This window comes from Zonotrichia leucophrys, chromosome 1, assembly GCF_028769735.1.
Source record: "Zonotrichia leucophrys gambelii isolate GWCS_2022_RI chromosome 1, RI_Zleu_2.0, whole genome shotgun sequence".
NCBI lineage: Eukaryota > Metazoa > Chordata > Aves > Passeriformes > Passerellidae > Zonotrichia > Zonotrichia leucophrys.
In genome coordinates, this window is record NC_088169.1 from 31,760,057 (window position 1) to 31,774,611 (window position 14,555).

The 14,555-nt window shown below is 43.1% G+C and overlaps 1 protein-coding gene across 1 annotated transcript; it reads left to right on the plus strand.

The window, feature by feature from the left end:
• Positions 1 to 7,341: 7,341 nt before the first annotated feature.
• Positions 7,342 to 13,421, plus strand: LOC135448525 (lysozyme g-like). The gene is made up of 6 exons (XM_064714655.1): positions 7,342 to 7,397; positions 8,608 to 8,682; positions 9,481 to 9,570; positions 11,091 to 11,287; positions 11,508 to 11,646; positions 12,357 to 13,421. The coding sequence occupies exons 2-6, from the start codon at positions 8,640 to 8,642 to the stop codon at positions 12,485 to 12,487; spliced, it is 600 nt and encodes a 199-aa protein (XP_064570725.1). The 5' UTR covers positions 7,342 to 7,397; positions 8,608 to 8,639; the 3' UTR covers positions 12,488 to 13,421.
• Positions 13,422 to 14,555: the final 1,134 nt, after the last annotated feature.

Consider the following 14,555-nt stretch of genomic DNA (forward strand, 5'->3'; position numbering starts at 1 on the left):
AGTCATCACTGAGCCCTAATTGTGTTGAATAAGCTGTGGAAATATAAAATCACCTGTGATGCAGCTGCGTGCTGTGTGGAAACGTGTGGGCTTGTCAGGATTCCAGCACGGTGCGTTGGTGGAGGTTACTCAGTTCCACACGTGAAAAGCCTCATTACAAACTCAGTGCAAATCCTACTTGGAGTCTCTGCTTTCATGTCACTTTAAGCTGATGATTTTTTTTTCTAGGTTAATCTTCCTGGGACCTCTTCCTTCATCAGGCTTGTAACATGACCACGCATACTCTAGTGCTGATACAAGGAGTTTGCAGGAATGTGTGGCTTGGGTAGAATCAGGCTCAGGGAATGGGCTGTACTGTAAGTTTAGATTTATTTTGAAAGTAGTAATCTCACAGATTTTCTCTCCAAGTCTTTACTTCCATGGAAACTTTTCTTGTTTCTGTATATTCTGTCTTGAATGAACATTGAAACTTTCTCTGAACAGTCCTCTTGGTTATACTTCCATCCTGCATATTACTTTGAGATTAACAAACCCAAAAATTTTATTTTTTGCTGAAACCCAGAAGTTCTTTAAGAAATGGGAAATTGATCTCGTTTGAGTAGTGAGAAACAAATTACTCTTCTGTGGTAGAGTTTAATGATTTTGCCATGCAGGTTAAATTAATGAATTGCCCATGATATAAGATCTGGGACAGCAAGCTACAAGTGTCACAATACAGAGAACACCAGCTCAAATAAATGTCAGCTGTACAGACTTGAAAAGCAAAAAGATAACTTTATCAACAGCAATCTAGTGGTCATACGACTGATTGATGAGATGCTAATGATTCTCAATATGCAGAAGAAATGCAAGTTTTATGTGATTATTTGCTTACCACAGATGGATGAGGTATGTCAGGACATGACTGACTAAGGTTCCTGAGCTTAGACCAATCACAAAATGGTGCCTGGTCTGGCATGTGTCAGCCGTGAAAGGTTGTTGGACAACAAAGAGATGAGAAACGTTCAGGTATAGTTTGGGAAGTGATGGGGTTTATGCCTGAACTCAGCATATAATTTTAATAATGATTAGTGCTTAAGTCTGTGCCTGATGTTTGGTATGAAATAATAAAATCAGAAGGCAAAAATAATAACCAAACAAGATCTCAGTTGTTCAGCTCTTGATGCTGAATTACGCGGACACAACGGGACACTCCTTGATCACTGACTGATCCTGGCTTTTGCTCTGTTGCTAGAAATCTTTTCTAGCAACAGAGCAAAATCTACCCCAAAATGAAGTGCTGAGCTGAGCTTTGGGATCTGAGAGTGTGAAGAAGTCTGGTCCAAGAAAGAGGCAGGATGAGAAACAAGTTCTGGAGAGCGCATCAACTGAGTAGCTGCTCTCAGACCCCATTAGTAGGCTGGATTACCTGCAAGTGTCACAGGGCTGGAGGGAGGCCAACTCAAAAGATGAATTGATGTTGTCAAGTCCTATGTTACAAGTAATCCCCTTTTTTCTATCCCCCTCCTAGAAATACTAAAATGAAGGCTTTTCTACAGAAATTTGTATAGAAATTTGGGATTTGACCAGTACAGTTTCTAAGACAATCCCTTTGTCTTCCCCATAAGGGTAAAGCTAAAGCTGGTGTTCTCAACCCAATGTGAGGGATGTTGTCACTTTATCTCTCATATATACACAAACAAGCACTAGCTGCTGAAGAAATAACATGGCTTTTGTACTCATTGCATATACAATAGCTGTGTAACCCACTTTTTGAAAGGAAAATTCTGTCAAGAGTGGCTGATCTGTCTCTTTAGAAGAGCTGCATGTGACAGTTTGAGAGTTATGATCTGGAGCTGAAGAAAAGCCTCTAAGAATCAGAAGGTGAGGGTGCTTGATGTTACAGTAGTCTGCTTGAGAACTCCTCTGAGGAGGATGTTGCTCCTGAGCCACATTTAAAGGATAAATAGAGATAAGTTGCACCACATTTGACACAAAAAAGATTTACTCAGATCTTTTGTTCTTTGGATCATGCTTGGGAGCCTTCAGCATTCAGCCAGTCCAATATGATTGTGGTGATCCAAGACATTGTGGTCTGCCAGTTGCTCCTTGTTCCCTGTCCCTCTGCAGAGCACTGTTCCAGTATCATATGCTACAGAAGGCAACTTATGTTCATACCTACTTCATCAATTTAAGGTAACACATCACACTGGCTAAAGCAGTACATAACATCCCAGAGCACCACCCAAAAATACCTTGTTCAAATTTGGTTAATTTTAAGTGCATGTAAACTGAGAAATACTGGGTGCTTGTTGGTGGAAAGGAAGTAGTTAAGAAAACTTACTTTTAGAGAGCCCATAAGGTGCATATTCTAAAGCTACTTTTTGGGTTTTGATTTATTGTTACAGCCAGGGCTTGAGCTGCCTGAACTAAGCCAACCCTGGTGTGGTAGCCATGTAGCTGTGTCAATTCAGTGTTGAATCTGTGTTAATATAATTTGCATTTTGGAGCACAGCCCATTCAAGCATCATTTGCCTGGTGGTATGACCTCAACATGTGACTCTTATAAAAATGGTTTAAAAATTAACTTACCTTCCTTGCAAACCATGCAATATCCAGTAATGATTGGCTTTTCCCAAGATGACATTGTATGAAAATCAGATGATTGATACACAGAACAACATTAATTACCTTCCTGATCTACTTCCTCCTTGCTAATTATTTCTTTTGTTAGTGCACCACCCTAGAAAAAGCCTGAAATGGTTTCCTGTTTGTTTTCTAGAATGTTAACAGTCCTCAATATTTTGTATCATTAATTCCAGGCACACAGAAATATCCTTAGTAGTTATAATCAAAACACAGAATAGTTTGGGTTGGAAGCATCCAACCCAAGGAAGTTGGTTAAACATCACTTAGTTCCAAGCCAATGGGCAGGGACATCTTCCATGAAACCAGGCTGCTCAAAGCCCTAGACAGTGTGGCCTTCAACACTTCCAGGGATGGGGCACCCACAACTTCTCTGGGCAACCTGTTTCAGCGTCTCACACAAAGACTTTCTTCCTTGTATCGAACCCAAACCTACCCTCTGTGAGTTTGAAGCCATTCCCCCTTGTCCTATCACTACATGCCCTGGTACAAAGTGCCTCCACAACTCTTTTGTTTGGCCCCTCTAGGCAGTGGAATGTGCTATAAGGTCTCTCCAGAGTCTTTCCTTTTCCAGGCTGAAAAATCCTAATCCTATCTTGTCTTCATAGGAGAGGTGCTCCAGCCCTCTGATCACCTTGGGGACCCTCCTCTGGACTTGCTCCAGCAGTTGCCCATCCTTCTTCCTCTGGGAGCCCAGATCTTATGAGAGTGTAGTGGAGGGGCAGAATCCCCCCCTCAGCCAGCTGGCCCCAGCTGACTTTGCTGCAGCCCAGGCACAGTTGCCTTTCTGGTCTGTAAGTGCACATGGCTGGGTCATGTTGAATTTCTCGTCAACCAACACCCCCAAGTTCTTCTCAGGGCTGCTCTCAATCCATTCATCCCCCTGCTTATATTTGTGCTTGGGATTGCACCCATGTGCAGGACACTAACTTGGCTCAAACTTCAAATTACTTTGCTTTAGGTGATAGATCTGTGTTTAAGATGGGATGTGAACAAGCTCTCATAGAATCCAATCCAGTAATCTTTTTGCTAGGACACCTTTCTTGTGGTAAAACTTCATTTTAGAGAACAGAAGGAAAACACTTGTTTCCCTCCCTCATAAACACTTCTGGCCTTAGATACTTTATGTGAAGGCCAGAGAGATGCAGAGGGGGATGTTACTGCAATGCTCATCTGCATTCTTCAGAAAGGCAAGGTAAAGGAAAAGATTGGGACACTCCGCACTTGTTTACTTCTGAATAGAGTGAAAACTGACAGCCTCATGTCTTACAACTTTGAAGACTAGAAGATGTGTAGATGTGTTGCTTAGGGATGTGGTTTAGTGGTAGAATTGGCAGTGCTGTGTTAATGGCTGGACTCAATGATCTTAGAGGTGTTTTCCAACCTAAATTATTCTATGATTACTTCCTGGTATACTAGATGTTAGAAAGAAAAACCTATGGAAATGTAACTATTAAATTGGGTGTGTCCCTTTAAAAGCTGGGAAGGACAACAGTAGAGGATTTGTCTGAGATGATGCTACAGATGCATCTTTAACTGGTCAGCTAGTGGTAGGTATCCAACCTACGTCAGCAGTGATGGGCAGCTTCCCTATAAAGCAGTTACAAAGTCTGAGAATACCTGGTGTTACCTGTAATTACATCCCAGACAAAAGGAACAACCTGGGAAATTCATCTCCCTGTCGATGTTATGAAACAAGCTGAAATTCACAATGGAGACAATAATTAATGTGAGTATCATTCCAAGTAATTTCAGATGGTATTCTCACCACCCAGTGACATGTGATGCTAAAACCTGGAACCTGAAGGAGAACAACATGTGCAGCATGTAATCCTTTTCAAACTGATGCTCAATTTTGATCACTTCTCCATCAAGCAGAAAGTAAAAAACTTTCTCATTCTTGATCACTTCTCCATCAAGCAGAAAGTAAAAAACTTCCCTTGGCATGAGGGGGAAAAATATAAAGTGAAAATCTGTGAGTAGGAAAGAACTGTTGGTACTGAACCTTGGTGTGCTTTAGATCTCAGGAGTGGTCCCTTCTAGTTTATGTAAGGGGAAAATGCTATTGTGTCAGGTGACATTTTTTGTCCACTCTGCTCTCCCTTTACCTGAATGTAACCAACAGTGTCATTGACAGATCACAGAGAAAGTGCGTCTGTGGTCACTGACTGCAGCTTAATGCCAGGATGCCCATGAATACCAGGAACCTTTCCTGCTTCTTAAATTTAAGAAGATGCAGATACTATTTGATAAGTGAACTCCTTCTCTTTCCTTGACTTTCCATCCCTTCCCTCCCAGTCACACACTGTGCTGACCAAATCCAGCACAAGGAGAACAGGTATTGACATTCCTCCTGATGAAAATTTCCAAATTAAATCTATCATAAAAATGAAAATATGTGCTGTGCTAGTGACAGATGCAGCCCACTCTCATTACGTGGCTCACCTACACTCAATGCTCTGTGTTCACACAGCCCCACAAAGACCTTTTAGCAGAGGATGGTGTTTTCTAACATCATGCAGCTCTCATTAGGTGGTGGTGCCTTGGACAAATGCACTAGCTGAGAGCCCTGCTCCATTCAGTATATATAAGCATGTTTCCATAGAGGCTGCTTGCTTTTGGCTTTTACTCTAAAAGACAGCTGGAAAATTTTGTGTGGATAAAGAGGGTTTGAGTGAGAAGAAGTCCATAACAGTGCTGAAAAAGTATCCTCTTATTTGGGCTTACAGAGGAATTTGTATGAATACAAGGAATCTGTCCCAGGGTCCTAAGAGCTTATAGCAGCACAGATAAAAATTTGCATTTAAAACATAACATCCACTACTCAATGAGTATATAAGGAGCAATTGAAAAAGTATCCTCTTATTTGGGCTTACAGTGGAATTTGTATGAATACAAGGAATCTGTCCCAGGGTCCTAAGAGCTTATAGCAGCACAGATAAAAATTTGCATTTAAAACATAACATCCACTACTCAATGACTATATAAGGAGCAATGCAATGCAGAATAGGCATTAGGAATTCATGTGACTACTGTGAAATGTAGAAAAATGTGATTACATGGTAAAAAATGAAAGAGAAAAATAAGTATCAAAGACAGTATTTCAATTAAAAACTTTATCTCAAGGACCATCAGCAAGTGGACAACACATTAGGAAATAAATCTTACCTAAGACTATAGGCTACTTCTCAAAGAAGGTCCCAAGTCATCAGCATGAACACAGGCTCAGTGACAGAGGAACATTAGTTTTTGTCACTAACATGATGCTGTTTTTATAAAGCATACCTAGATGTTAATACTAAATTGTTAAAATCTATTTAAGAGAATACATTTCTTTCTAATACAAAATTATTGTCTTGTTCTGTAGAGGATAAAGTAATGTGAAAGGATAAACCCCTACTGGGTTTGCTGCCATCAAGCTGTGCAGTATGAGCTTTTCCCAGATAATTTCTTCTTCTTGTTCTTCCCTCCAGCATTTAATCTGTAGCTATTGCCTTTGCAAGGACTAAAGCACACTGTACATGTGATGTTTCCATTTTCTAAGTGTTAGACCATGACAACACAAAGATGTGCACCTTACATTATGTCAAACTTTAGCTTCTGCTGTTCAAAATGTTAAAGCCCAGTAAAAGGATTACATGATAGCCTAGTCTAAAATACCACAGAAGATACCAGGTTTGAGCACAAAGAATTATTGCCTAGCTTTGTTGTAATCCTTGAGAAGGTTTCAGTAGGAGTTCTGTATTTAACACTCACCTTAACCCTTATACCAAACCTCCTGTAACAATGCCTGGTTTTGAACATATTCATTAGTAACTGGCCAAAACAGCATTTCCTACCTGCCACATCAGTCCCAAAAGAGCAATGGCAATAGATGGATTCGTGATGCATCAAATAATGAAGAGAAAGCAACCAGAAGAAAATCTTTGCCTTCCTAACCTCCATGCATGCTGGGCAGAAAAATGCGGCAAACAGAACAGGATTGAAGGGCACTGGTCTCCCAAACTCTCTTTCCTTCTCCAAGTAACTCAGATGTTTTAGATATGTGAAAAGCGTCTTGGCTGCAGAGTGCAAGTCTTTCAGAGACCCTCTGTGTGTCCCCACTAACTCCATTTTCTGGGAGACCAGTTTCTTCCTCCTAATTTCTGCTGCAACCTCCTGCCTCCCCACATCTTAAACTCAGACCCTGCCTGTGCTCTCAAAGTAGTCAAGTGCCCGTCCTGAATTAGGTTTGTTGTAAACAATGAAGCTGTGGGAGGATTTTCCTTAATTGTCCTTGTTAAAATTCATATGGTACTTAATTAAAGTATAGTACTTAATTAAGTATGATACTTAATTAAAAGCTTGCCTATCTGAAACTATTGAGGAACCAAGACAAAAACAATCCTTCCAGAAATATGTCCAGATGCAAAGCAAGGAGGGGACTCCACATGGATCTGTTTTTTGCCTGGCCTCTGCCACTGATTCACTTCAATAATTTCTGCAAGTCATTTATTGTGCATCAATGTGCTTATTGATGGAGGAAAAACAGTGTTTATTTCCTTTCACAGAGTTGTCCTGAGTCTGACTAACCACCCTTTGTGCAAATCTTTGGATGAAAGAAATCTTTGGAGTTCTAAGCTCTTAATATATATTACTTAGTGTACTTTAAAACAGTCATCACAATAGGTAGGAATTAACATTCCAAAGCCCATAGGGTGGATACCTTTTCCTATGTATATATATAAAAGTCATCAAGGGACCTGCCTCAGAGGAAGGACAACTCAATACAGGTGAGTCTGAATTCACTTAAAGAATATTTATTTAGAACCAGAAGACTTGATTTGTTTTGATTTAGCATTTTGCCAATACTGTGATTGCTGTGGTGTTTCTGTAGAAGGTCTGTGAGGTTTTGTGATGGGAGTGGAGTGAAAAAAATTCCTGCATGTGAAAACAGCTACAACCTGTAGCTTTCAATGGGGACACAGATGGATTTCATAGGTGTTGGATCAAACTGTGTTTATCTGGGCTTGTGAATACTTAGCCTTAATGTTAGAGCTCAAACAGAGCTACTGGGTGTACCCTGATCTGGCCATGGGCATTGCAGGCCTGAAAAAGCTCAGTCAGGACAAGAGAGTCTTTCCAATGATGCTGGTGGATTATTTGTGTTTCTGCATCCATATAATCTGGTTTGCAGTAGAAACACAGTCTAGAGAAATGACCACATACGCTATTAAAACTGATAATGTTTTAATGTTTAACTGATGATGCTAAACAGGATTAGTGTGAATTGCCTACAAGATTCGTGGTGTATTTTGTGTTTGAAATCTTCTTGGGAAAAAAAAACCCAAATATTTATAAGCCATAAAAGCTGCTCAGTTTAAATGTGTTCATCAGCAAGGCAAATATAGTCAATTTTTTTTGCATTTGATAGCTATAATCTGATTATATTTTGGAATTTTATTAATAGGCACAACATACACATTTATTAGTAAAGTGGTTATCTGCCACTATCACACAGAGAAGTATTATTTCACCAGATAAATGTTGGAGTTGCCTTGCATGTTCTTAGCAGAGTATTAAGGATCATAGTTCTTGATTTTTGAAAACAAGTTTTTTCCAAGAGCCAAGAAAAAAATCCTTTTTGAATAGGGAGGCAGGGGTTGTGTGCACTTAATAGCACATTAGACTTCAAACACCTATAAAATTAAAGCAAAGTTAGTGGATGTGCTCATCATAAAGACACACCATGGGATTTCAGGAGGGGCTGTATGAGCAAGCAATGACAACTGATGGGGCTAAAAAAGGCCCCTGCTAGTCCAAGGAACCAACCCTGGTCCCAACCTCCCTAAAGGGAAAAAGTTCCTCTGCTGCCCAACTCCTCTTCAGTTAAGGCCATCCCTGTCGGGTGCCTCAGGGTGGAAGCTTTTGGCATGCCAACTTTGCTAGAGTGCTGCTGAAAATCATCAGTAATTTCATGTTTTGCCAACCATGTGTTTCCAGGTCTCCTGGGACAGCTGAGGAGAGCCATCACCATGATCCCTGCACTGCTGTTGCTGGGTCTTTCGGCCCTTGTTGGTAAGACAGGTTTGGGTTGCTGTCAAAAGCACACTGGGAATTTTTTGTGGAAAGACCTTGGAGAGGAAGTGCAGTGGGCCTGGGGCTCCCTTCCTGCATGGCCCTGTAAGGTCTGGTGTGGCTGAAGGTCCTCAGCTGCTGTATGAGGCTGCTTGCTGCCCACATATGCCTTTTAAAGTAGACCATCTGCAGGATGAGACTGAAACCAAGGGAGTCACAGCCATGTCTCCTCTTGGTTTTCCCAGCTAACCTTATCCAATCTCCCTGCCTTCTCAGAAATGGTCTCACAAAAGTGATCTGTTTGATAGAGGCTATTTGTCCCTCAGTTACTAGGGAAATAGGGAAATTTTCCCAGACTGAGGCAAGCATTCTCCTGAATTAATTCCTCACCAGCTTATCAAGGGACACAGCAGACAATCCCAGCCAGGGTGCTCAGTGACCACCAGCCATCATCTGAGTGGGTCCAAACACTGAGGGGCATTGAATGGGAACTGCCCTCTGAAATAAATGCAGAGGCTCTGGTTGTCCTCTCCCACACCAGCCTCTAGACCTAACAGGGCAGGTGCATGTTCATCTAAACAGTCATTAGATCCATTTGCTTCAATATTCAATTAGAAAAGAACCAATTTCTGTTCTCCACCTTTCTTTGATAATATTACTGATGGAGACCAGTGGCAACCATACAAGCAGGGCCAACACAAGGGGATGTGGATTGCAGGTCTGGGCTCTCTCATGCTTGACTTGAACAATACTGCTCTGAGACCTTCTGTGTTCAAACACTTCTGTTTCATATTTCAGCTCCATCCCTGAGTTACAGTTGCTATGGTGATATAAGTGCTCTTCAAGCCCCCACGGTCTCCTGTACACCTGTAAGAGCCTCTGACTGTGGTATGTATCATTCATTGCTTGATTTATCAACTTGTTTGTACCTGACAGAGAGATGCCTTACCTCCTGCCATTGCCAAACTAAATGTGGTGCAGCTATTCAAACAGCCAAAAGGGAGAAAGCAACACTTCCTCTCCCAAAAGAGCAGGTGAAGCCTACAGACCTGATGGGAAGTGGAAGGACAAACTTCATGTGCCACAGTCAGGATCTTTGGCCTTAAAGGAAAAGGAAATAGTACCACCTCTTTTCAGTTAAAACAGCCTCTTCATCAGCCAGGACTTTCGCATCAGCCTCCAGGGCTTTCTGCTCCCAGGGTAGGATACACAGAGCCAGGTCCTGAGTGCTGGCATGTTGTTCTTCACATTTCTCTCTTTCTTGCCTGATACTACTGCCTGTTGTGAGCACACAGCTGACTGTGTCACATTCCTACTGCTGATATCTCCATGTTCCTTGGATGTAGACTTTTCCAGGGCAGACACCTGACTGTGAGAGTTCAAGAATAGATCTGAACCTGCTTGCTTGTTTACAAACTGTTCCAAATTTGCTTTATAAAAGCCCCCACTTCCTAGAGATAGAACATAGCTGTTACTGCAATGTGGACAATCTGTAGTAATACACCCTTCAATTTTTTCAAATCCATTTAAAAACTTCACTTCTCTGACTCCAGAGGTATTGGAATAATACCAATATAGCCGGATGGAATGTGCCTGGGCTCGTCTGGCCCTTGCTGCTTGACCAAAAGGCAGCAACTGTGGTGGTTTCACCTCAGAGACACCTTTGGCTAGCTGGATGCTGCAGCTGGGCGCTTGGGACAAGTCCAGGCATGCAGGAGCTCAGGTTTACCTTGGCAGAGAAGCTTTAAGGCGAGGATGAAGGAAAGGAGTTGGTTCTGATGGAGGGTTTCGATCCAGAGCTTTATTCCTGGCACACAGGCCTCTGAATGCAATAACAGCTCCAACAGGACTCTGAACTGTGTGGTTGTTGTTCCTTTTAACCCGGGGAGAGTGGGAGGGAAGGGGCACGAGGGACCACCAACCAGGTAGGGGGGAAGTCTCAGGAGACAAATGACACCTGGATGGCCCAATGTCTCTCCAGGGGTGAAAGGTATCTTTTGAATTCTGCCAATCATTTGATGCCCTTCTGGAATGCCAGGACTGACAGACAGCGCTCAGCAGGGGTCAGGGTGTGGAAAGGAGAGATGATTGACACACCTGGCAGGGAGGAACCTGGGGTATCTGAGGCAAACCACGACATCACACTGCAACACAGAGGTGCAGCAGAAGAAGAGGACCATGCATTCCACCTCCTAAGAAGCCTCCCTATTTTCCTGGTCATCCTTGGCTAGTGGAACAGCAGCTCCCTGGCCATAGTTAGAGCTGTGCTTGTTCCTCAAAACCTACTGCCCAACTTGATGTAGATGCGATTTCTTGAACACTTGAGTACTCCTTTGACACACCTGCTCACAGGGAAGCGAGGCGTTTGGGCAGGGCTGTGTGTAAATCTGCCTTTCCCTACGCAGCAGGATATGCCATGATACGGAGGACGGCTGAGGCAGACCTGCCACGCCTGAGGAGATACGAGATCCCAATTAAGAGAGTAGCCAGAAACCTGTGCTTGGATCCAGCGCTCATCGGTGCCATCATGTCCCAGGAGAGCCGTGTGGGCCTGCTCCTGGACAACGGCTGGGACCGCGCGCGACAGAAGTACGGCCTGATGCAGGTACTCCAGGGTGACAAGCGTGAGCAACAGTAATGTAGTGCATACCCCAGGGCTTTATCTCAGCAAATCACTGTTCTGTGTTTGAAAGAGCACTTTATTGCCATCCCTCTGTATCCAAGGCTGTCCTGAATAAGGTCATTCATTGAGTCAAAGCCTGGGAGTGCAACGAAGAGGGGGAGGCATTCAGAGGGAAACCCATTTTCTTGCTTGTCTTTCCTAGATCAGCAGGCAGCAAGTGCAACCTTCTGTGACGTGGGATAGTGAAGAACACATAAATCAGTGCTCAAATATCCTGGTTCTTTCCATTAATGAAGTACGGGCGAGACATCCTACCTGGTCCTGGGACCGGCAGCTGAGAGGTACGGAATGGGCTTTGGACTAGGGAGGGCTGATGGGAGTGCTGTGTGCTTGTTGGTGTCACTTTTAAGGGAAAAGGAGCATCAATCTGGCAGATTTTACAGCATCTCTTATGAAAAAAAAAAAAACAAAAAAAAACCCACAAAAAACCCCAAACTAACAAAATAAACCCCCAAAGCCCCAAAATAACAACCAGAACCAAAGTTTTCTAGTTTAACAGAAGCAGTACCAGACCAGCAGACTGGCAATGAGAAATAGCTGTTAGATGGATAAATAAGATAGAAAGCAACTAAAGAAAAGTCACTGGAGAATGCAGAAACTGAGGCATCACAACACAACAGAATTATTGTGGCAACCTGTTAAGTTGTATCCAGGTTTCCTTGTAGTCTATGCTGTGTGCTGGTTTGTTCACCCTATGCTATTTCTTACTCTCCCTTCCTTGCTCTGCTACTGCCCTTCCTTTCCTCTGATTACACCCTTTCCTGGTAACAGTGTTCCATTTACACCTGCATTTGGAGAGAGACATGGCTTCCTTCACTACAGCAATAAAGATTTTACAAAATCAGTCACTTTTCAACAATAATGCACAATTTGCACTTTGTCAAGCAGTTCCTGTTTGATGAGATGCATGGTGGTTTTTTGCAACGAATTTTTGCTCTTAAATCCCTATTTCTTACTTACAAGCCCATAACAACTTCTTAACTCTTTCCAGGGGGAATCTGCACCTACCATGCCAGAATGGGCAACGTCCAGGTCTACGAGGCAGACCCATGCAGCAGCGACTACAACTACGTCAACAGCGTGATTAGGAGAGCCCAGTACTTTAAGAGAAATGGGTTCTAGGTCTCAAACCCACCCCACCACGGAGCCTCCCCTCTGCAGACTGGCCCAGCAGGGATGTAGTACCCACTACAGCCCAGTGCTGTAGTACCCAGAGCAGTTCCTCAGGTCTCCTGGCAGGACCGATGCTGGTGGCATTGCCAATGCCACCTTGCTCACTCCAGCAAATCCCAGCCCCCTGCTCACTGATGGGCAAGCTCAGCACTGACTTCCAGGAGATCCCCAGGGATGAGATCCCACCAGCTCAGGGCCTTTGAAAGGCAGATGGGGACATACCAGCAATGTTTAAATTTTGAGTGAGGAAGCTGACTTTTCCTGTTCAAAGCTGCACCCCAGGGCTGTTTGTGCATCTCCCAGACATGGATACAAACAGCTCTCCCTGGGCATCAGCTGTGCTCTTCCCATCTGCATCCACCTTCTTTCCTCTCCATGGCCAAAACAGGGCATGAATAGCCTGTGTTCCTTGCCTTGGTGCTGCTGGCTAAGGAGCAATGAAGAGATTTCTCAGTGGTCTCTGCAGTAGCTGAGTGTTCCTGTAGCCAGCCTTCAGGGGAACAATACTAAACATCTTTGGTTTGTCTCCTGAATCCATGGCCATGGTGCAGCTGGGGACCTCATCAGGGCATCTATATGGAAAATACTGCAAGTGCCACAGCAGGCAAAATGGCTTTCCATCAGTGAGCAGCTCTTGGAGCAGGAGTCAGCCCCATACGTACCCACACCAGCAACCATATCACAGTAATAGTTTTGGTAAAAAACCCCACAACTTTCCTGTTTTAACTTTGGCATATTTATGCTGAGGTTCCTCCAAATTTAAAAGCATTTCAGCATCTGTCCCTGTGCCAGGAATCCCAGTTTCTAATAGAAGTGAATGAGCTCTGGTCTGTTTGAAAGTGGATGGGTCTCTTGGTGCCAATTTATTAATTAGAGAACAATAATGAGAATAAGACAGAAATAAAGATAAATGTTAAATCCCAAAGTTTATTTTTTTCAGTTTCATGGGACTCAGTGGGTAGCTGTGGGTACAGCTTGAGTAAATAACCCCATTCAGGACTCTTGGAAGGGTCTAAAACTCAATTTGAGAACAGAGAGAGGATAACGGTGCTGCAGACCGGATAGGTCAGAAGAGCTGGGCTTGAGTCTGGCTGCTGACCCAAAATTGTGAACATGGTAATAGGAATGTTCACATTTAGCCTTTCAAATAACCATTTTGGAGGCGTCAGAGTATTTTTCTTCCAGCTGCCACCATTGCTGATGCAGAAGAGATGTTCCTGGCAGTCCTTGCCTGGCAGCAAGGGGCAGTGCTGTGCCTGTGCTTGAGCTGCCAGGCAGGGTCAACACAGGCAGCATGAGAGCTGGACTGGAGGCAGCTTTTGCCAGCAGAGCACTTTTAACACTGTGCCCCTTGTCTTGCCAGTCCCTCATCTGCTTACCATCATGGCAAGGACTCTGCATGATTAACATACATTACAAGCAAATTAATTTTATCACCTCTGGAGACCAGAGGGAACCCTATGTTGTCACAAATGTCACTGATTTCTTTTTTAAGACTACCATAAACAGTTCAGTGCTGAGCAACACAGATATTGAAATTAGTCCTTAATGAAATCTGCACTATATTAATATAATTTTACTAAAATAATTACTTTGTAATACAAACTTATGAAATGTATCATAATTGTTGTTTACTTAACATTACTTATGTAAAATTCATAGGATGAAGCCTTTGGTGCATTATGTTATGTAAACCTATGTTACATAAACCTCTTATGTAAAGCCTATGAATGAATTTTTGGTAGATCAGTATAAATTTCACATGGGGCAGGGAATCTCATTGCTGACTTTGTGTACAAAGCTGGGGCTTGAGTTCCAAGGGTGAAGAAGAGTGGAGCCTTCTTTGGTTGCCTTCACGTCATCCCCAGTTGCTGCCAGAAGCTCCTTGTCAGCACTATTGGTGCTGCCACCCCTGCAGATCTCTGAGCTCCTCAGGAGCCCAATTTGAAGCTATGAAGCTGCTGCTTCACATTGTGGTAGCAACACCCAAGGGCCTGCAGACCTGCCTGCTGAGTTG